General features: G+C 36.8%; 1 protein-coding gene across 5 annotated transcripts in view; it reads right to left on the bottom strand.

Annotated features, from left to right (window-relative positions):
- The window catches only part of ARHGAP15 (Rho GTPase activating protein 15), a 616446-nt gene that overhangs the window by 503335 nt on the left and 89389 nt on the right, over positions 1 to 23722 (bottom strand). For all 5 annotated transcript variants that reach the window (XM_024744104.1, XM_024744108.1, XM_024744105.1 and 2 more), the window contains 2 exons: positions 20710 to 20771; positions 6799 to 6886 (listed from right to left, as the gene is read on the bottom strand). In XM_024744104.1, the coding sequence (XP_024599872.1) occupies positions 6799 to 6886; positions 20710 to 20771 (150 nt within the window). The remainder of the gene's footprint in view (positions 1 to 6798; positions 6887 to 20709; positions 20772 to 23722) is intronic.

Below are 23722 nucleotides of genomic sequence, written 5' to 3'. Positions count from 1 at the left end.
CTACGGTTTAACAACACATTGTGTGACACCTGTTAGGAGTTGTTAATAGTTCATAAAATCAATAAATGAATGGGTTCTCTAAATTACACAGCTTCTTCCCCATGAGGCAATCCATCAATTTTGTTTTTTTTAACCAGGAGTGCATATTTGCCACATCGCATAGCTATAGTCCAGGGTCTACTCCATAACAAGCAGATGCTCTAAAATCACAAACTATAGCCCATACACAGAAGGAAAGTTGCAAGTGAATTGCTGGAGCCAATTGAAATACTATGCTGGTACTGAAATAGGTTAAGTATACCTGAAAAATGAAAGGGGTATGATTCAAGGACTCAGAGGATAAATCAAACTGACAACTCTTGTTTCCTTAGGACTTCTCTGCCACTAGATGAATCAAATAATACTGTAGCTGCTTTTGAGGCAAAAGTTTTTGCTCTTGGACTAAATGAGTTGAAGTTAGAAGAACCATCTCCTCTCTTGCCTTTTTCCTGTGATAGTACTGGTCTTTTTAAGACAAGCAACACCTGGGTCATACTGCTGTTCAGCATGTAGTTGTTAAAAGAAGAGCCAGGAGAGATTATTCTAGGGTGAAGATGTCTGGAGAATACTGACACACCTTATTAAAGAGTTGCCCCTGGTAGCAAATCTCAGCCCATGGCATTCTTCTCAATCCTTTTCTTTTATCCTATTTTCCAACCGAACTAAAAAATTCATTTCTCTTTTTAGCACACAGACCTTGCCCATTTTCAGTTTCATGCCATTGTTCATATTTTTTTACTCCACTGGAATTTTCCCTGCCCACAAATCTCCACATATTGAAATTATAACCATCCTTCAAGGCCTAATTCAAATCTTTCACAGATGTGAGCTGTCCCTCCTTTAAATGTTAAAAAAAAAAACAAAACAAAAAAAACAAAACAAAAAAAACACTCTCCTATGTTTCTTATTTCATCTCATCCTATTTTTTGGCAGAGATGCTATAAAGCAAAGACTATATCTTGATTATATCTCTATGCCTTATATGTAGCCCTAACGAGCAAGCTGTTCATTGTAGGATTTCAATACATATTCTTATGAAGTCTTTTCCCACCAAGGCTTATATAAATAGCACTAACTTGATTAACCAAATGCATATTTAAATGAAAGTGAGGTAGATTGTAATGAGAAACTATGCTATTTGGATCAACTCTCCCACTGCAAACAATAAAAAATGCTGGATAAAATATTTCTTTTTAAAATTAACCTTAAAAGAATTGAAAGGCTGAAAAGATAGTGGGAACATCCAGGGTAAATATTTTTTGGAGGTGAGAATCTGAACCCACAGAGAAAAGCAGAATATCAAATCAAAATAACTGCACCTTTCCTGAGGGCATTATAAAAGGATAAAGGAGAACCAATATTCAACTTGTTCCCTTTCTCCAATCCCAAGGGATTATAAAGAAGACTGCCTTTGTAGATGAACAATGTTAAGAGAAGAAGGAGTGAACAATAGTTCTGTCCCTGATAAAGTGCAGCACAGCTGTAGCCCTCCTTTTATGTACACATAACTCAAAAATTTTAAACTGTTAACTCAAATTGATCTAATCAATTACTGGAAGTGCCCCCAGACAATTTAGAAAAATACAAAACACTCTGGAGTAGGACACATTTATTCCAGGCCTCAGAGAACCTCCCATGATATTTCAATAACAATGATTAGCACACAGTCAAAGATAAGCAGACACACAAGGAAACAAAGCAACATGAGTGAGAACCAGTAGAAACAGCCTGATGTAGACTTCAGATGCTAGAATCACAAGACACAGAATATAAAAAAACTATGCCTTCTAATTTTCACAAAATAAAAGAGAGTCTTTAACATTCAGGAAAAAAACCTACAACAAATGACATAGTAAATTTAAAAAAGAAACAAACTTCTAGAAATAAAAATTATAATAACTGAAATAAAACTAATGTTTATCACAAAGGGAGACTGAGTTAAATTAGAAGATAAATCAAGATAAGTTATTTGGAATGCAGTTCAGAAAGACAGAAAGAAAGAAGAATATAAAACATGTGGAGGATAGAGTGAGAAAATTTAACATAGGTTTTACTAGGGGCTTAGAAGAAAATAAGAGAGAAAATGTAAAAGAAGCTACATTTGAGAAGATAATAGCTTGGAAATTTGTAAAATACATTAATGACAGTTATAATCAATTTCAAGAGGCCCAACAATCCAGGCAGGGAAAATAAAAAGATATTGACACCTGGATGCATCACAGTGAAACAGTGGAAACACAAAGGTAATGAGAAAATATTATGAGGGACCAAAGAACAGTGGTTAGATTAACAGGTAACTTCTTGATACAATAATGGATGACAGAAAACAGTGGAATGATATCTTTGATGTGCCAAAAGAGTATTACTGCCAACTCAAAATTCTATATCCAGAGAGAATATATATTTCCAAAATGATGGAGAAATAGAGACATTTGAAACAAGCAGATGCTGAGACAGATTGTCACGACAAGACCCTTACTACAGGAATTTCTCAGAATGTACTTCAAATAGAAGAAAAAATAATCCTAGAGGGAAGGTCTAAGATATAGGAATATATAAATAACAAGGAACATGGCAAATATTGGGCAAATAAAAATCAATATTGATTCTATAAAAGGGAATAAATAATGTCTAGTGGTGTTAAAAAAGAATTAAAATACAGACAGAAATAGCATATACATTGGGAAGGTGATAAGTGAATTAAAACTATTCTAAAGTAATATTTGAATAGCTTTAGTCTTCAATAAGTTATAATTCTAGGCAAGTCACTAACAGAACACCAAGTGTATCACTCCTAAAACAGTGAAGAAAAATATGAAATTATTAAAACAAAATGAAAGGAAGGAAAAAGCAGGACATATTGATATTTAGAGAAAGAAGCAAGAAACAAAAGAAACACATGCTGTGATTCCATTTTATAAATTCAAAAGCAGACAAAGTATACTATATTTTTAAGGGCTACAGATATAGGTGGGAAAATAATAAAGGGTGATAAAATAATGACTAAAATGCCATTTAAGTCTGTGGCAAGGGAAGAGGCTGTGATGACAGACCGACAATAGGCAGGGGTGGGGCTTCTGGAGGGCTGGCAGGGTGTGCATCTTGCCCTGGGTGGTGGTTATGTAGAAGTTTGATTATAACTTTAAAATATACATACATGTTTTATACATTTTACTAAAAATGGTTTCTGCGTTATTTTCCAGTGACAATATTTCAAAATTTTAAAGTGAGTTACAAATCAGAATACAGAATAAGAACACTGTCCTTTCCTTTATAATCCAGAAAATCCGGAACTAAGGACACCAGTGGTTTTCCAATGCTCCTTTTCACAGGAGGGCCAGCTAGTCTGGACCAAACTTTCTCTGGTCTGAGGTGAAGTGAACAAAACAGAGACAATGTATGTAGATGTAGGAGGGAGATTGTTTCCTCTCTTGGTAAAGACTGTCTTTAATTTTGAGGTTTTATCCCACCTAGATTTAGGATTGGGGTATTATACAATGTCCTTTCTGTTAGAAAGTGACAGTAGTAGTAGGCAGTACTTTACTCTTTAATGTCATTAAAAAAGAAAAACAGAATAGGTCAGTCCTCCTTTTCCTTGAATAGGTCACTGAGGACCCAGAGCCTATGAATCTCTGATTTACACACACCAGCAAAGTGACTGTGTTTCTTTTCAGGGGGAGGCTGCTTTTGATAAAAATGTGACTTGGTTATGAACTGAAAGAATTTCAGTGAGAAAGAAATATAGCCAAACATGGAATGTGGGATCAGGCATAACACTGTGTGACATTCTGTATTAAATGTGAAAGCAGTAAGGTTAAGAGACAATGGAGGAAGGTGAGGGCCCCAGGAAAATATATATGGATAAGCAGGATATTACATCTAGAACCCCAAATGGAGAAATGCCTTCATTTTCAGAATTATTCAGTGCTCAGACACAATATTTTATGATGCCTATGGATACATATTTCTTTTTTTGGAGACAGTACACGCTGGTATTCCTTGAATTAATATACCTTTTCTTCTACACATGTGTGAATCAATTCAAGTGCAAAACTAAGATAGTATAATGATAAGTTATAATTATATTATACCCTATATTATGTACTATAGAATACAGTATATTTATATTTTAATGGAGTATATTATAATATAATAATTATTTTATGGCTACTATGCATATTTTTATTTTATTAACTAATTTTATTCCTTACTAATTCTCTTGGCAAATATTACTATCTCCACTTTACAGGTGAGGATTCTGAAGCTCAAAGGAGTTGAATAAGTTTGTCAGCTCCTAAGTGGCAAAACTAGAATAAAGCTCCCTATGGTTGAACTTCAAAGCCCTTCTCCTAGCTACTCTGCTGCTTTGTCTCACCACTACATTAACATTCAAAGATCATTCCTGTACAGATTAAAATGCCATTTACTCTTTTAAGCCACATTTTGCACTCACTTAGGCAGCTTCTACAGACCCCCTTGGAGAAAAGGACAGACTTTCCCAGAAGTACAATGAACAGTAATACCAGGACATGTGTAAGGGGGCACAAGAGAAATTCAGAAACTTGAGCATAAATCTCTTTCAAAATAAAACCACAGTATCTTTCATCAAGGCCTGGTAATCATCATATCATTTCTCTGAGACTGGAATTGGTAAATGTGGGCTATCCCACCAGGCCTTTAATATTTGGTTAGAAATGTATCCAAGAACTTGACTAGCAAGACAATTCATGTAGTACAAACAGGAATCTGCAATTCTTTCCCCTATTACCACAAAACACAGTTAGTTCCTGCCCAGAATTTGCTTTGAAGACAATGAGTGTCTGGGAGAAACCATAAGAGCACTGAAAATGGGACTAGAAGTAATAAATAGGGACTGCCAAAAAAAAAAAAAAAAAAAAAAGGAAACGCAAAAAAAAAAAAAAAAAAAAAAGGGGGTTAACAAATTTCCTCTAAAAGTAAAATCTATTGTCAATTTACAACAGTTCTGAAGCTTGAACTAGAGGCATGCAATTAGTGAGCTGACTTGCAAAGTTTGCCTACAGTAAGGGGAGTTTTCTTCCACCTGTACAAAATTAAGCATCTGATAACTATCTCCTGGTATGAGGAGACTAAAATAATAAAATAAAAATAAACCAAATGCTTTAACTTGGAATCTAATCTCTCCCATTATCCCAGCACATTCACATAAACTCTGCTCCAATGGAATTCTTCTCACCCAGCAGGATGAAGATCATCTTCTCAGCAGCCAAATTCAGCAAGGCAAGTGACTTTCCTCCCTTCCTGATTTCCCCTTTAGAACTCATTCAAAGGGAAGACAAAGGACCCGTGGGTGGATGGGAGTTGTTTTGTACCTAGCCTTTAGGGGTACCTTATTTTTCTTAAAAAGATTATCTCAACATTACTGTAGCCAAAAAATAAAAACAAAACAAAACCCTAAAACAAATTTCTGAGGCAGTTTAAATTAAAAATACAAAGGACTGAGATATATTTTTAATTTATTCATAATTAGTTTACAGATTGGACTGCACCGAGACTCCAAAATCAGCAAGCTACTTGGGGATAAAGGCTATTGCAATTATCAGGAGCAAGCCAAATGCTACCTTTTGTTCTTACTAAAATCTTCTCCTTTAAAAAAAAAAAAAAAATCTCCTAGCAAATGATTTTCTATTTCCTATTTAAAGAGGATTACATAGCAAACACGACTAGTGGCTGGAAAGCAAAGAACCTTCCATCGTTTTATTACCCGCCAAATACAAATTAGTTCATTGTGGTTAATTCCTGCCAGGAGACCCCTTTTCCCTGCTGTCTATCAGGCCGTTGGGGTATGGCAGGTTGGTTCTTGCCCAGAGTCCTTCCTGCTCAGGAGGCTGTCAGATATGCTGCTTGCCCACTGTCTCCAACATCGTGTGACAGCTCTGGTGTTCGGGCAGCAAGGTTTTGAGCTTGAATTGCCCCAGTAACTAGCTCAGAATTGCTCCTACTATCACTGTCAAATCTCTGTGGGCATATATGAGGCCCTCCTCCAGGTACAAATCAAGAAGCCCTACAAATTTCACTTTGTAATAACTATTGGATACCGAAATTGTATTAGTTCCCTTAGATGGAGTCATAGAACTGTTCAGAAAGGTTAGCTGGATGTAGTGAATGTCACAGTTAGACTAAGATAAAAAATGACTGTTAACTTAGAGTGTTTCCTCATTGGTAACACCCTATATTAAGATGCCATTTATAAACAGTTTATTATTATTTATTAATGTGTGAAGCACTTTATAGCATGCTAGATAACAACTTAAATTCATGTATTAAAGATGCACATACATGGTTTAATACGATTTACGCCTTATAATATTCTTTAAAACAGCTTTCCATAGTCTCATCCGTTAAGTATTACTAATGCATTTTATAACATACTTTATACTACATTATTTGAGCAAGTAGCTGCATTTAGTGATCATTTCATAAATAAGAATAAAGCATTTATAAATGGCACCTTAATTTAAAGTGTTACCTTCCCATTACTAGAGAGCTGCTTGCCATTCATCTCATTTTGTGATTATTCTCCAAATGCACCACTTAATAAAACAAACACTAAGTTCTATTTTCCCTTCCTCTGATTAAAAGTTTATTGAGTCATTTTCCTCCATCTGCTTTCAGATGTTGATAGCTTGGAGGCTTTAGTGTGATTTCTGTTGAAACCAAACTTTTAATTCAACAATATTTCTGTAAACATGATAATAGTAGAAACAGAGAACTACCCACCATATTAGACAGAGCCTGCTGCTTGGATTCTTTGTAAAATTCAATTTTTCGACTAGAAAGAACAATCCAGGAAGTAGACCAGTTTTTCCTTAGGAGAGAAAAAAGCAAAAAAGCACTATCACTTGAAGAAATCATTCACAGGTATTGTATGAGCAACATTTGGAATAAGTAGAGACTATATTTTTAACCAGAATTCCTAAAAATCTTTTCTTTACTAAAATCTACAGGTGGTATGGAATTTAGATTAAAAAAATAATAATAATAAAGTAATAAAAATATTCTGTAATTTTTATATATCATGGCATTTATAGTAAAAGTTTCATCATTTGTAGATCTTCCCCAAATCTTTTTCAGCTATCAAAAATCCAACCTTGTGTATCCATGTCTTCCACTCCATAAAAAGTCTATGTTTCTGCAGCAAACCAAAAACAGCAAAATAAAAATAGAAATCAGAACCTTGTCCTTCATCGTTATATCTCTTCATTGGTTTAGTATACATCAGAGTCTGCAAAACTAATCAGCTAATTTGCCTGCCTAGTTCACAATATTTTTCAATGTTGAAACTCAATGCAAATAAAAGGAGTCAAATGCTTTTTACTTTTTTGCCAAATTGGCAAGAATTAGAAGGAATAATACCGAGGTCTACTGAGAGTATGGAGAAATGGATTCTCCCATACAGTTTTGGTGGGAGTGGAAACAACTTTTCAGGAGTGAATTTGGCAATATGTTTTTAAAAAATATTTTAAAATGTGTATATCTTTTGATTGAACAAGCCCATTACTATGAAGTTAAATTTATCCTAAAGAAATCATCTCATAAGTTAAGGCTCTGTACATAAGAATGAAGTGCACCATTTCTTAATTCTGCATCTAAAATATCAAAAAATGAGATAGGTTATGTAAATGGCATATAATGGAGTCATACAATGGACTAATGAACCCTGTGCTTAGCAGAATCCTGATATGGGAAGATTTTAATGCAGACCATAATATAATATGTAGTTCATAAGACCATGCTGTGCTATTTACCTATGATTGTCCTCACTCATCCCAGCCCCTTCTGATTATCAATTCCCATTCATCGAAGTTCAAATATTATGTCCTCAAATATGTCTTCCATGACTTCCTCACATAGAACTTAGGATAAATTAAAAAAAATTTTTTTTGTAAATTTCACTTCTCTCTCTCCCCCATTAAATAAAAAGCCCCAAATTGACAGAAAACATTTCATCCTTACAGAGATACCCCCAGTGACAAGCAACAGTGCCTTGGACAGAGTAGGCAATAAATATGTATTTGTTGAGTCAATTATTAAACTTAGGCATGGGGGTAAAAAATAAAAAGCTGGATATAACAATCGTTAAATCAGAGAGTGAAACCATAGCTTTTGATTTTTCTTTTCATTGAACATGTATTACTTCAATACATAGATGTGTATATATTTGTGTCATAAAGAAAGACAAATGTTTTAGGTGGTAAAAGATTGAGATTAGTATACATAAGTTTCTATTACATCATATTGCTGCAGTTTGCTTTGGTTTAACACTCAGTTCAGAATAGCTGAATTCATTTTACAAAAGTGATCTTTAAAAAAAGTTTACAAAAAGACTACTCTGATCCATAGAAAACTACACAAAGATACATTTTAAATGACCATTTAAGATCTTTGTGTAATTTAGTTCCACTTGCCTCATAGTCTCTAGGGGCTTGATTTAAAGGACAGTTGTGATTCAGTAAAGTTAATATTTACAAGATTAGGCTGCTCTTACATGCCTGAAGCTTTCCTAATGATACATCACTGTGTTAAAAAGAAAAAAACTGGATAAACAGAAACAAAACAAACACAATGTGTATTTTCCAACATGCAAATATGAACACTATGTTCTTGGACCCACTTGTCTTCAAATAGTCACTTTTTCAATCAAATGATGAAAAAGATGGAGGAAAAATGAAAACCACATAGACCCTTTTCTTCCCTTGCCTTAGTTCCCATTTCTCGTTTTAGGTAACAGTAGCAGCAAGATGAATTGCAACACCTGTAGCCTTCTACTTATGCAGGTCATAATATTAGATGGCCCAAGATAGAGTAAACATTGGTGGGACTGCTGTTCTAGACTGGGCATCTTTTTTATCTCCACCCCTTACTTTGACCATATGTAACCAAGGAGAATGGGACACCCCCAGGCATGACAGAACCTATATTTAACCTGCCTGTTGTATTTCCCACTATATTTTTCATCTCCTGGCAAGAGATACTCTATACCTTATTTGCTTCCTGTCTATAGCAAGCCCTGGGTAAATGGTTCTGATTTGATCTTTTTCAGATGTTGATCGTTTATAGAATGTGTTGGCATTACTCTTCCCTTTCTTAAACTTGGAACTGGAACTGGTTAGAACTGAAGTTGCATGAAATTCGATTACCTCATGGTTCACAGTTAGAACTTTGAACTGCTGTGAAATGTTCCCTCTTAGGTGAATCTGATGAACAAGCTGAATAGGGTAAGAACTGCAGGTATTGGAACCTTAGTAATTTGAATTGTTCTGGCACTTTACATACAGTAAATTTCTTTTTGATCTTATGAACTACAAACAATGTCTTTATGAATACAAGTGAAGATTTTTCCAATTTAAGATAATTTCATTTCAAAAAGAAAAATAGAATGCTGTTTTTCAACGTTTTAGAGGCTCCATTTTTAATTCAGTTTTTCATGATCTCTTTTAAAATAATAATTAGCATAAATTATTTTGAGTACCTAGTATAAGTTTGCTTGTCTACTGGAGATTTAGCTTTGCAAAAAAGATGAAGGTACTAATCTGTCCATTTACTAATATGGAAAACAAAGTTCGGAGTGTTTAAGTAACTTACTTAAGGCCATACACTTAGAGTCAAACTCAGTTTCTCCAATTCTGAAGCCTAAAATCTGTTCACCAATTTATGTTGTGGGTTTTTTTTTAAAGATTAAAGAGTATAGGCATACATCATTTTATTGTGCTTCACAGATATTGTGTTTTTTTACAAACTGAACCTTGCTTTCAAGTCTACTGGCGCAATTTTTCCAACAGCGTTTGTTCACTTCATGTCTCTGTGTCACATATTGGTAATTCTCGCAGTATTTAAAACTTTTACATTATTATTATATTTGTTATGGTGATCTGTGATCAGTGATCTTTGATGTCACTATTGTAATTGCTTTGGGGCACCGTGAACCATGCCCATATAAGACAGCTAACTTAATCCATAAGTGTTATGTGTGTTCTGACTGCTCCACCGACTGGCCTTTCCCTATCTCTCTTCCTCTCCTCAGGCCTCCCTATTCCCTGAGACAGAGCAATATTGAAATTAGGCCAATTAGTAGCTCTACAATGGCCTCTAGGTGTTCAAGTGAAAGGAAGAGTTGCATCTCTCTCACTTTAAATTGAAAGCTAGTCATGATTAAGTTTAGCGAGGAAGGCAGGTCGAAAACCAAAACAGGCTGACAGCTAGGCCTCTTGTGCCAAGCAGTTAGCCAAGTGAATGCAAAGGAAAAGTTCTCGAAGGAAATTAAAAGTGCTACTCCAGTGAACACATGAATGATAGAAAAGCAAAACAGTCTTAATGCTGATATGGAGAACGTTTTAGTGGTTTGGATAGAAATCAAACCAGACGCAACATTCCCTTAAGCCAAAGCCTAATCCAGAGCAAGATTTTAACGCTCTTCAATTCTGTGAAGGCTGAGAGAGATGAGGAAGCTGCAGAGGAAAAGTCTGAAGCAAGCAGAGGTTGGTTCATGAGGTTTAAGGAAAGAAGCTGTCTCAGTAACATCAAAGTACAAGGTGAAGCAGCAAATGCTGATGTAGAAGCTGCAGCAAGTTGTCCAGAAGCTCTAGCTAAGATAATTAATGAAGGTGACTACAACTAAACAAGAGATTTTCCATGTAGACAAAATAGTCTTCTATTGGAAGAAGATGCCATCTAGGACTTTCATAGCTAGAGAAAAGAAGTCAATGCCCAACTTCAAAAGCCTCAAAGCACAGACAGACTGTCTTGTTAGGGGTTAATGCAGCTTTGGCTAAAGCTCCTTTACCATTCTGAAAGTCCTAGGATCCTTAAGAATTACACTAAATCTACTCTGCCTGCGTTCTATAAATGGGATGACAAAGCCTGGGTGAAAGCACATCTCTTGGCAACATGGTTTATTGAATACTTTAAGTCCACTTTTGAGACTTGCTGCTCAGAAAAAAAGATTCCTTTCAAAATATTAGTGTTCATTGACAAATTACCTGGTTACTCAAGAGCTCTGATGAAGATATACAATGAAATTAATGTTGTTTTTATGCCTACTAACGTAACATCCATTCTGCAGCCCATGGATCAAGGAGTTCTATCATGTAAGAAATACATTATAGCTGCTATAGGTCATGATTCCTCTGATGGATATGGGAAAAGTAAATTGAAAACCTTTTGGAAAGTATTCAATATTTTTGATGCCATTAAGAACATTCCTGATTCATGGGAAGAGGTCAAAATATCAACATTAACGGGAGTCTGAATTAGTTGATTCCAACCCTCATGAATGACTTTGAGGGGTTCAATGCATCAGTGGAGGAAGTGACTGCAGAAGTGATGGAGATAGCAAGAGAGCTAGAATTAGAAGTGGAGCCTGAGGATGTGACTAAATTGCCACAATCTCATGATAAAACTTTAAAGAATGAAGAATTGCTTCTTATGGATGAGCAAAGAAAGCGGTTTCTTCTGATGGAATCTATTCCTGGTGAAGTTGTTGTGAAGACTGTTGAAATGATACCAAAGGATTTCGAATATTACATAAATTTAGTTGATAGAGCAGGGGCAGGGTTTGAGAGGACTGACTCCAATTTGAAAGAAGTTCTACTGTGAGTAAAATGCTTTCAAACAGCACTGCATGCTACAGAGAAATCGTTTGTGAAAGAAAGAGTCAATTGATGTGGTAAACTTTATTATTTTCTTATTTTCAGAAACTGCCCAGCCACCCCAACCTGTAGTATTCACCACCCTGAGCAGTAGGCAGTCATCAACATCAAGGCAAGACACTCCACCAGCAAAAAGATTATGGCTCACTGAAGGCTCAGATGATGCTTAGCATGTTTTAGCAATACAGTATTTTTGAATTAAGGTATGTACATTGTTTTGTTAGACATAATGTTATTGCACATTTAACAGACTACCGTAGAGTGTAAACATAAATTTATATGCAAGGGGAAACCAAAAAAAATCATGTGACTCTCTTTGTTGCCTTATTCTCTTTATTGAGGTGTTCTGGAACCAAACCAGCAATATACTATTTTCTTGGTTAAGGAGATTGTCAATGTCAGATTTCACCATAGTTTGGGTCCTAAGTCTCAAATTATAAAAGCTAGAGTGCAGAGCCTGTGACAAGGTATAAGCCATCTGGACTGCCAAATTAACTGTTTTACCTAATGTTAATTAGAAGGATTGGTCAAAGGCCCACCACTCTCAAGCTCTATTTTTCTCTTGGGAATTGAACTGATTTAAAGGAGTCACCTGATGAGTCTTTCAACTCCTCATAAGAAGCCGGAAGCAGGGATGTGCTTCTAGCTATGACACCACCTCTTTCTCTTTCCTGCTAGGGGATTATTCTGGTTTGTGATGAGTAGACTCACCTGCACTCAGTAGGGAGTCTAAAACCAGAAAGTGTTTCAAAAGCCTCTAGTCTAGGAGCAGCTAAGAATTCACCTAATGGGAATATCTTTTAACCTATGACTTAGGTCAGAACCTTCCTCTCTGAATGAAGTAGTCTAGAGACTTGGCTATTTTCTTCACAATATCTTTCAAGTCCATTCCCCATTTGATGTGTTTGGCCCATTGTGCTGCCTGTAATTCTCAGGATATCAGCAGAAAAGCTTTCTCACCAGTTACTCTAACACAGCAAGCCTTTTGATGGCACTGTCAGCTCTGGAGGGAGTATGAATAGGGTCAACTGGCAAGGTTTTGCCTTGACTTGTACCTTTAATGCTTTCTGCATGCAACCAAATCCTTATAGGTGACAGTTTTTCGGTGTATTGAGATTCAACTCAGAGAGCGAGTAACTCCTTCAAGTTTAGAGGGCTTAGGCAGGACTTTAAAAATAGACCTTTTGAGGATGAAGCAATTTTCAGAATGGAAAGAAAGTCCCTCTACTTTCCTAGTACCCCCAAAGAGGGGAACACCATGACTTCCCAGAGCTTTTCCACTCCTGGGCACAATATCTGACATTTAGTGAGTGCTTATCAAGGTTTTTGAGTAAAAGAATATATGGGTTCTTAAATTTCAGGAGGGTCACACATCTAGATTACTCCTGCCCTGTTTGTTGTTATTTACTAACAAGGACTACAAAAGCACGTACTTCTTGCATTTCCCTTATTTATTCCTTAGTTCCCAAGTGTTTTGATAAGTCTTTCATAGCACTGTTTTAAAAGTATCTAACATTCCTGGTTTAGTATATCTTTTTCTAATTTATAATTCTAGTGGCAATACCTGAGCTTTCTCTAGAGGGCTTCCTGACTTCTCAGATGTGTTTCAATAAGATAAGCTATTGTGCATGCATTGGTTCTCACTCTGTGCTAGGTATGGCACCTGGTATTTTGTGTCAAGTAATTTAATCCCCAAGACAGTCACAAGTATCTACTGAGCATCTACCACAGGACAGATACAATTCCAAGGACTGAATATATAAAGGCAAATAGCAGAGACCTCAAGGCATTTATGTCAGGGGAGACAGGCAGTAAACACAGAAACAAATCCTCCACATTCAGATAAAAAAATTGAGGCTTAGTGAGGTTGCATCCTACCCAAGGGCATCAAAGTCATAAATATGGGATTCAGACCAAGTCTTCTGGACTTAGAAGGCCATGCTCATTCTGCTGTATCAGTTGTCTCTAGAGCAGGTGGCATGCAATTCTCCCTTAGTCATATTGGGCACGTCTATGCAGAGCCTCATGATCGACGCTGAGAGAGGAAGACACCCAACTGCTGTCAAAGAGTTACTTGAACATCTTTCTCCTTGGAACAAGGGCACTTCTTAGCCTGACCTGGGCTGTTCTGCAATGCTGACCTGGAAGTCCTTTCATCTCTACCTTCCCAAGATGGCCAGCAAGTAACTTCATCCATTGATGGGAGCCAATTAATGCATCAACACTTCATCATCTTAACTTAGAGGGAGTTCTTTTTTATTTTTCCACACAGAGAGATAAAAACCAAGCTGTTGGATAGACTTGAGGGTTAAACAAGATACATAGGTCAGGAAATGTCCAACTTCAGTAAGTCAGAGGTCCCAGGAATAGGTGAGAGTCCCCACATGAATTTACAAGTAACAATTAGGTAAGGGATTGATACTGACACTAGTGATTCAGTACAGGAAACAGATCCTGGGACAATAAATGCAGGCTATTTATTTTAATTTTTTTTGTCACAAGACATCACATGTAAGGGGGAAAAAGATCCTTAATGTAATTAGGAAGGAGGAAGAACTAAATTCTAATAAGGACAATTAGTTACAATTAATGCAATTGGTGGGACAATTTCTCCAAGTGAGACACTTCAGAGAGCTTCCCTAAAACAAATCCTGAGTTGTAAAGGTAGAAAGTAAAAACAAAACAAAACAAAACAACCCCAAAACCAAAGAAAACTCAACACAGGCATCAGCTTGACCAAAAACTCTGCATTCTACAAAACGGACACCGGATGGCAGCACATAATAACAGCAGCTTGGTAACAGCTTATCTGAAGAACGCTTGATGGAAAATGGCCCTTAAGATATTCGTTATCGTCATAAGAATCTGTTAGCTTGAACTCAGGTTTAACATATTCATCTGCTCTAACATCAAAGCTTTATATCTTACACTCACCTCTCCTATGCCTCCTTTGGTAATGACACGGCGGCAAATGAAAAAGTCAGAGGAAAATATATGTGAGGTTACTTTGTAAATTTCAGACTCACTCTGGGCCACCTGCCTCTGTTTTCTGACTTGGGCACACTGGATTTGACTTGATTCTGTACCTCTGGTGGGGGTAAATGTGATTTACTCTAGTGTCCTTGACTGATTTACTGAAAAATCACTTGGACACTGTTTAAGTGTTCTGACTAGTTCTCAAACTGGTAGGTGAAGAACTTATTGCTTCTCTCTTAAGCTTCTTGTAATTTGCCTCTGCTTTAAAAAAAAGGGTCAAAGAGACACTGATGTATAAATATATACATCTCTGCCACTATTGCAAGAAATGTAAAAGCTTTATATATTCAAAGGGTTACTAGAAGTTGGAAATTATAACAGAGCATGTGTTGGAAATCATGAAACTCAAGCAACCTTTTACAAATTAACTTCAGTATTCCATACTCTCCAAACCTTCCCTCCAGTCCTCATTATGGAACATTAAAAAAAGAGAAAGACAGATGAAGCCTGGAAGAAGTTATTGGGATCTTGAGCAGAAAATGCTAAAAAGAAAAGTTTACATTAGAAGGGTACTTTGGTATCATGTTCTACAGAGTCTATTCTGAGAAACAATTGTTTAAAAAGAAGAAAAAAACAAATAAAAACTAAGGTCTAACAGCCATGGGCTCTAGGATGAAAATACACACTAGTAGACATAACGCTGCACTACCTTTACTTGATTTCTTCCCAAATACCTCTCTGTCCATATTTTCACCCTCAAGTACTTCTTCCCAGGTCCCTCTGAAAAGCAGAGCAGAGTGAAAAGCCATGATAAGATGTACAGAGCCACAAATGAGATGACAAAGGGGCAGGCTTGAAAGGTATAGAGGGAGAGATAAGGATACGGAAATAGCTTACATGCTGTCAGGGGCTTTTATAAATTAAAGTTGTTTTCAATTAAAGAATTGAAAACAACTCTTTGCTAAGGTCTCCGAGAGCTTCAGAGAAACCTGGGCTACTTAACTTTTGGGGATAGATGTACCAAAATGCAAGAATTTCTAAACTTTATCAGAAAAAGCATACTTTCAATGTTCACAAAGAAAAACTAAAGTTGAATGCTGAATGTCTTCGGCTTTCAACCCCGTCTGTCTGTCTGGGGAGATTTCTAGAACTTCATTTCAAAATAAAGTTAAATTTATGGCCCTTTACAAATGTAAGGTATAGCCAAGGAGTTCTCCTTCCTTCCACCCACTCTTGTTGTATTCAGAGATAGGTCAAACTTGTCTTAGAAAGAAAAAATATATGAAAGAGGAAAGGAAGCTAAAGAAAAAGGAACAGGAGGAGGGAAAGAAAGAAAAATAAGAACACAAGATATAATGTGGATGACCTGTCATGTATTTATGAGTAGAAAACTTTGAGATTAATAAAATAGTATTAAGTGACAATTGAAGCCCTTTGTACTGTTGATGGTATGAAATAAACGAACAATTTTTGCTTCCTGGCCTCAAACATCTTCTAGCAAGAGGGAAAAATCCAACCTACTTTAAACAGAGGACAGGACTAAAAATCTGATACCAACTATACATGCAATAAGATTGAGAGAAGGAGAGGCTGATACAAGTGACCAAGTTTCTCCACTTGTAAGATTGAAAGCAGTACTATAGCCTATTTTAGAGTATTATTTCAGAATTACTGGTAAAGCAATTATCCAAGTACTTGACAGCATAAGCATCTGTTACTATTGCAGTAACTCATTATAATTTATAAAAAGATATAAAGTTCCCTGATAAATGGGGAAAAGGCTATGGAAAGAAATTTTACATAAGAAATACAAATTACAGCAACTATGGTATACTATTTAATAGTTACTAAATTACCAATGATATAAAAACTACACAATTTTTCAAAGTTATGATTAAACTGACCATTTCGTTATTAGTTACAAAAAACAAGCAAGCAGTATGTCAATACATAACAGTCATTTAAAAAATGGTCTTGTGATTTAATTAAGTCATCTAGGCTTAGAAATTCTCTTAAGAAGATATAAAAGAAAAACTGACAAGCAATAGTAGGTTTACTGCATTTATAACTATTTTAGTATAAAACTGGAATCAACTTAAAAATCTAATAAAAGAGGAATGTAGAAATGGCTTGGTGTATTACAGTCCCATCAACATTGTGGTGTATTATATGTTATTAAACATGCTGACTATATATACTACAATTTTCAATCTGTAATGTGTTTATAATAAAAACTAAAGCAATCCTTAAAACAACTAAAAATAGAGCTACCATATGATCCTGAAATCTCACCCCTGGGCATATATCCAGAGAAAACCATAATTTGAAAAGATACATGCACCCCAATGTTCACTGCAGCACTATTTACAAAAGCCAAGACAAGAAAGCAACCTAAATGTCCATCAACAGATGAATGTATAAAGAACATGTGGTGTATATATATACATATATATATATGTATATCTATACACACACACACACACCCCTACACATACATATACATATATACATACATACACACACACACAGTGGAATATTACTCAGCCATAAAAATGAATGAAATAATGCCATTTGCTGCTGTTGCAAATGGGTGGACTGAGAGATTGTCATACTAAGTGAAGTAAGCCAGACAGAGAAAGACAAATATCATGTGATATCGCTTATATGTGGAATCTAAAAAAAGAAAAGAAAAGAAAAGAAAAAAAAAAAGACACAAATGAACTTATTTCCAAAACAGAAAGAGACTCACAGATACAGAAAACAAACTTATGGTTACCAAAGGGGAAAGGGGGATGGATGGGAGGGATGAATTATGAGGCTGGGATTTTATACACTACTGTGTATAAAACAGATAACCAACAAGAACCTACAGTATAGCACAGGAAACTATACTCAATATTATGTAATAACCTATAAGGGAAAAGAAGCTGAACAAGAATATATATATATATATATATATAGAACTGAATCATTGTGCTGTAAACCTGAAACTTGCATGATATCATAAATCAACCATACTTCAATTAAAATTTTTTTAAAAATTCAAAAAAGAAAGCAAATCCTACAAACAATAAAGAATGAAATTATGGAACAATATGGATCAAATTTAAAGATATCTGGTCACTAAGGACTTTCATCAGCAAGGTAAATAGATAGTGAGAGACTTGGAGGAGATATCTGCCAAGACTAAAGTTGACAATGTATTACTACCTGGTGTATACCAGGAGTTCTCTCAAAAAAAAAAAAAGGGAGAAACTCAGTAGAAGATAGTTTATGCACAGGCAATTCTTGGAATGCAGAGCCTGACTGACTCTAAATAGGTGACATGATGCTTAAATGAAACACCAGTCAGAAGAATAAAAATAAATGCAACACTAAAGTAATGTCCTATAGCCATCAACTTGCAAAACTGAAAGTCTGATAATGCTGCATGCTGATGAGATCATGGAGCGAGGCGATCCCTTCTGCATTGTGGAGAGAGTGTGAACCGATGCATTCATTCTGGAGAAAGTTTGGCATGTAGTACCCAAATCATTTATAACCGTGTGTACCTTACCACCAAGCAATCCTTTACTCCTGGGGGTATGCCCTAGAGAGAATTCCTCACAGGTCTGTAAGGAGACATATCGGTGTGGTTTGTTGCAATGTTGTTTGGGATGGAAGGAGTTAGGGACAATTTAGGTATCCACTCCTGGAAGACTGAGTAAGTAAAATTTGATGTGTGTTCACAACGGCAAAATGGGCAGCAGTTGGAAGAAATTAACTTGTTTTAAATATATAGATATAGATAGATATCCTAACATTGACTAACATTGAATGAAAGTAGTACGGACCAGAATGAGGCTTATAACCAAAGGCTTATGCAATTTAGAACACATTGACTTACACACTGTTTTCTAGAATGCCATACATATAGCCAAATAAATGTATGGAGAGAGGATTTGATGAACATACATTCTACAGAGGACTGAAGTGAGGAATGGAGATGAAGAATAAAATAAAACCAACTAGGGGTCTTGTCCAGAATGATGATAATACAAGGCCACACACTGAAGAGGAAAATCAACTCAATTTGTACACCTGAGGTTAAAAGCAAAGACAAAAACAAAAAAGGAAAACTAAAATTTATATAACTTTAAATGAAAAAGCTGAAGGAATGCATAATTGCATGCAAGCTGATTGAAATAACAATAATACATAGTATAAAATAATGTTTATATGAATTTAAACTAGAACACAGAAATGGTTTGTAAGCTGATTAAAGTAACAACAAATACAAAATGGTATACACACTGGTTGAAATTACCTAAAAATGTATTCATGTGAGTCTGTTAGGGAAAAGGCCTGGTTGTGCTCCTCTACTTTTTCTTGACACCACTTTCTAGGAAAACATTTTACAGGGATGGTTTATGGATAGCTTATGGGCAAGGACATTGTACAAGATCACTGTGGTGGCGCATCATCTTGTTTCCTTCGAGTTCCTTTTAGCATCTCCTCCTCTTGCTTGCATGAGTCTGGAGGCTAAGACTGACCAAAGCTATCACTCCTCTTTCCTGCCAAGCCCCAGTGAAAGGTGAAGTGATAACTTAGACAAGTCCTTTTCTGTCCCTCTATGGATTTTTTGTCCACATCACTGGTAAGGTAAGAAAGGGTTTTGACTTATCTTGGGAAGATTTATCATTGCACCTTTCACGAGCTGATATAACTGGGAGAAAAGTCTAGGGGAAAGTTGGCACTAGATTGGGTTACTCAAAGAATCCCTCCTGGGTCCTTTCAGAACCTAACACATTAAGTCAGGTTCTCCACTGGGGCCAGGACTAGATGAGTCTTTGAAAGCAGCATTGCATTTGATCTTGTCTCCTGTGCATCTCCCTCCTGGACCCTTCAAAGGAGGGTGGCTGCAGGGTTACTGCAGAGGAACAGTCTAGGAGAGGGTTCAAGGCCCTGTTTGCTATCCGAGAATAAAACATAATATGGGCAGAAAATAGAGTTTGTTCTTTAAAATTGAAATAGTTATTTTAAGTAGTGGAATTATGGATGATAGTTTTCCCCAATTTTACTTCTTTTAAATAAATATATACTTACTCCACTATAGCAAACAAACAATAGCATACTTCATTCTCTAGTGTTGGCCAGAGTTCCATTCTAGTAATGAATTGTATTATACAATTAATAAGTGTCCCATTGTATAGCTAATTAGTGAATTTATCCTGTATGATTTTAACTGTTAATAATATAGTCATGAATAAATGCCTTTTCTCCCACTGTAAGCACTTTCTACATACCTTTGCAGCTTGCATATAACCTAGCACAAAGCTAGGTATATTATAAGACCTACATGAGAAATAGGGAAAATTCTAAAATGGAGATGATTATTTCTAAATATCCCATATATAAAAAACATGTAGTGTGTTTGTCTACCCTCCTATCAACGTTATTTTTTTCTCCAAGTTTTTTCTTGTTGTTGCCTAGGGAATCCTTATTACATTTTCTAATTTCTCTCACCTACTCTGTGTTGACCTCATCTCCAAGTGCAGCAACTTCCAACTTTTTATCTGACAGATTATTTTCCTTTTATTTTTTTCTCAAATGATTTTTATTTGAGCAACAAACGTATTTCAAATCCTCCATCCTTCAAAAAATTATGATCCCAATGTACTGTAGGGAGATTTTTATATACTGCAAAATGAGTCCTTTCATCCCCTAATCTATTAATCCCAGAAATCAAGACCCATTATCTTATTTCTTCACATACTTTTTAAGATTTCAAGTCTTAGAAGGTCATGAAGCACTTCATTTATATATTCTGTGCAACAAAATAAAATGTAGTGCTTTGTTGGAAAACTATAATTATATTAAAACTACTGTTGATCTTAGTGATAGCAGAAAGGAATATTCTAGTCATGTACCATAGGGCCTACCTTTCCAAACAATAGCAGTGACACAATTGAGGAGATGGGGAACTGGCATAGTTATATAAAAGTGAATAAAAAAAAACTTTTATTACCTTAGTTTCTTTCCTCCATCTGCAATTTTAGCTTTTTGAAGATAACCTTCTTTTTCAACCATCTGCAAGAAGAATACATATATTAAAACTGTGACAAACTCCTATGCATTATTAGTTTGAATGAACCTGTGCTTTCCAACAGTCGTTGCAGTGATGGAAGTTTCCAGTCATAGAACTTCATCAACAATGCATATATAGCTTATGGGAAATGCCTTCAAGATCAGTCATTACAAGCTGTTAAATATCCAAAAGAAAGATAACAAAGAGTAATGTGAATGATTTGTTAGATAGTGATACACCTTTACTTACTTTTCCTTCTGGGCATTGAAGTCACTTGCTTACAAAATTGATTAAAAATGGTAAAACAAAATTAATGCCTTCCTTAATTTTACCAATCATCCTTGGAAAAGTTCTTCCTTTTCACTCCTCATTTCCACTTCCTCATGTACCTGCTGATGCCAGTGAGTGAGAAAAAGTCAACAGCAGCAGGTAACTGGGCTGGTTAAACTGGAAGGGCATTTAAAACACTGACATTCCATGCATTTCGTTCAGTTAGTTGCCAAGAGATGCTGTAGCAGCATTATCTCATTATCTTCCTCCATGATGTGGGTTTGCTTCCTTTCCTATTTATATTTATTGGCTTTCATTGCTAATATAGCTGCACATTCCTTAAAGGAGATTCAACCATTCCTTATCATTCCACAGAGGATTTTGTGGAGTTCTAGGGTAAATAAATACACAATGCAAATTGTGATGTGGTGACTGCCAGCAAAGTCTATTATAGATGTTTTAATTTCTTAGTGCCCTATTTCTACCTTCCCCTGTCAGTCCTGCACCCCTCCCATCCCTAGATCTTACCTGTGTTCCATCTTTTCGATCTTGGTAAATTGCCAACAACCTTCACCTGCACCCCCATGCTATATGCTGAAAGCTTTAAGGAGTCACCTACCTAATATCAAAGGACCACACTCCCTCAGTGCCACCATACATGCCTTCCTCCTGACTGTACTATTTCACTTCCACCATATCTTCATCTCATCAATTCCCAGATATATTAAATCTACTTTAAAATGTAATATTTCTCTCTATTGTTAGAGAGTTCTTCCATGTTTCCTCTGCAATCTCTTTTTAGATGCCCTGTCCTGAATCTTCATTTTCATTCTGCCATTACCACTATCATAGGGCTTATTTGGTTGTACCTGCACCTGTGCTGTGACTCTTCCTTTCACACCTGTGTTCCCAGCACAGAGAGTACTTGCTGGCACCGATGATCACAATAATAAATATTCTTTGAACAAATGAGTGAATGAATGGCTATTTAAATGTTTATTTAAATTTTTATAGGAAACTGGACAAACAAAAATAATCTGTCTACATTATGACAGGTTAAAGGAAGAGATATTTGGGTGTGAGTTGTTCCAAACCACTAAAATTTCAGCAGTTAAAGAATTGGCTATTTACAAGACTCACTCTGATATAGGTGAGATATTTTCCGATTTTTTAAATATTATATTCCTAATACACAGCACAATACTTAGCTTTCAAAATACACTGGATGGAGGAACCAGGAGGATGGCGGAAGAGTAAAACGCGGAGATCACCTTCCTCCCCACAGATACACCAGAAATACATTTACACGTGGAACAACTCCTACAGAACACCTACTGAACGCTGGCAGAAGACCTCAGACTTCCCAAAAGGCAAGAAACTCCCCACACACCTGGGTAGGGCAAAAGAAAAAAAGAATAAACAGAGACAAAAGAATAGGGACGGGACCTGCACCAGTGGGAGGGAGCTGTGAAGGAGGAAAAGTTTCCACACACTAGGGAGCCCCTTCGTGGGTGGAGACTGCGGGTGGCGGAGGGGGGAAGCTTCAGAGCCGCGGAGGAGAGCGCAGCCACAGGGGTGCGGAGGGCAAAGCGGAGAGATTCCCGCACAGAGGATCGGTGCCGACCAGCACTCACCCGCCGGAGCGGGTGGGGCTGGGAGCTGAGACTCGGCTTCGATCAGAGCGCAGGGAGAGGACTGGGGTTGGCGGCGCGAACACAGCCTGAAAGGGGTTAGTGCACCACGGCTAGCCGGGAGGGAGTCCAAGGAAAAGTATGGAGCTGCCGAAGAGGCAAGAGACTTTTTCTTCCCTCTTTGTTTCCTGGTGCCCGAAGAGAGGGGATTAAGAGCGCTGCTTAAAGGAGCTCCAGAGATGGGTGCGAGCCGTGGCTAACACAGCGCGGACCCCAGAGACGGGCGGGAGATGCTAAGGCTGCTGCTGCCGCCACCAAGAACCCTGTGTGCAAGCACAGGTCACTAACCACACCGCCCCTCCCGGGAGCCTGTGCAGCCTGCCACTGCCAGGGTCCCGGGATCCAGGGACAACTTCCCCGGGAGAACGCACGGCGCGCCTCAGGCTGGTGCAACGTCCCGCCGGCCTCTGCCACCGCGGGCTCGCCCCGCATCCATAGCCCTCCCTCCCCTCGGCCTGAGTGAGCCAGAGCCCGCGAATCAGCTGCTCCTTTAACCCCGTCCTGTCTGAGCGAAGAACAGACGCCCTGTAGCGACCTACACACAGAGGCAGGGCCAAATCCAAATCTGAGCCCCGGGAGCTGTGCGAACAAAGAAGAGAAAGGGAAATCTTTCCCAGCAGCCTCAGAAGCAGCGGATTAAAGCTCCACAATCAACTTGATGTACCCTGCGTCTGTGGAATACCTGAATAGACAACGAATCATCCCAAATTGAGGAGGTGGACTTTGAGAGCAAGATATATTATTTTTTCCCCTTTTTCTCTTTTTGTGAGTGTGTATGTGAATGCTCCTGTGTGAGGTTTTGTCCATATAGCTTTGCTTTCACCATTTGTGCTAGGGTTCTAGCCATCTGTCCTTTTTTTTCTTTAAAAAAATTTTTTTTCTTAATAATTATTTTTTTATTTTAATAACTTTATTTTATCTTACTTTATCTTCTTTCTTCCTTTCTTTCCTTCCTTCCTATTTTCTTTCTTTCTTTCTTTTTTTTTTTTTTT

The sequence above is a fragment of the Neophocaena asiaeorientalis genome, unplaced genomic scaffold, assembly GCF_003031525.2.
Source record: "Neophocaena asiaeorientalis asiaeorientalis breed wild unplaced genomic scaffold, Neophocaena_asiaeorientalis_V1.1 scaffold11, whole genome shotgun sequence".
Lineage (NCBI taxonomy): Eukaryota > Metazoa > Chordata > Mammalia > Artiodactyla > Phocoenidae > Neophocaena > Neophocaena asiaeorientalis.
This window is presented reverse-complemented; position numbering and strand designations above follow the sequence as displayed.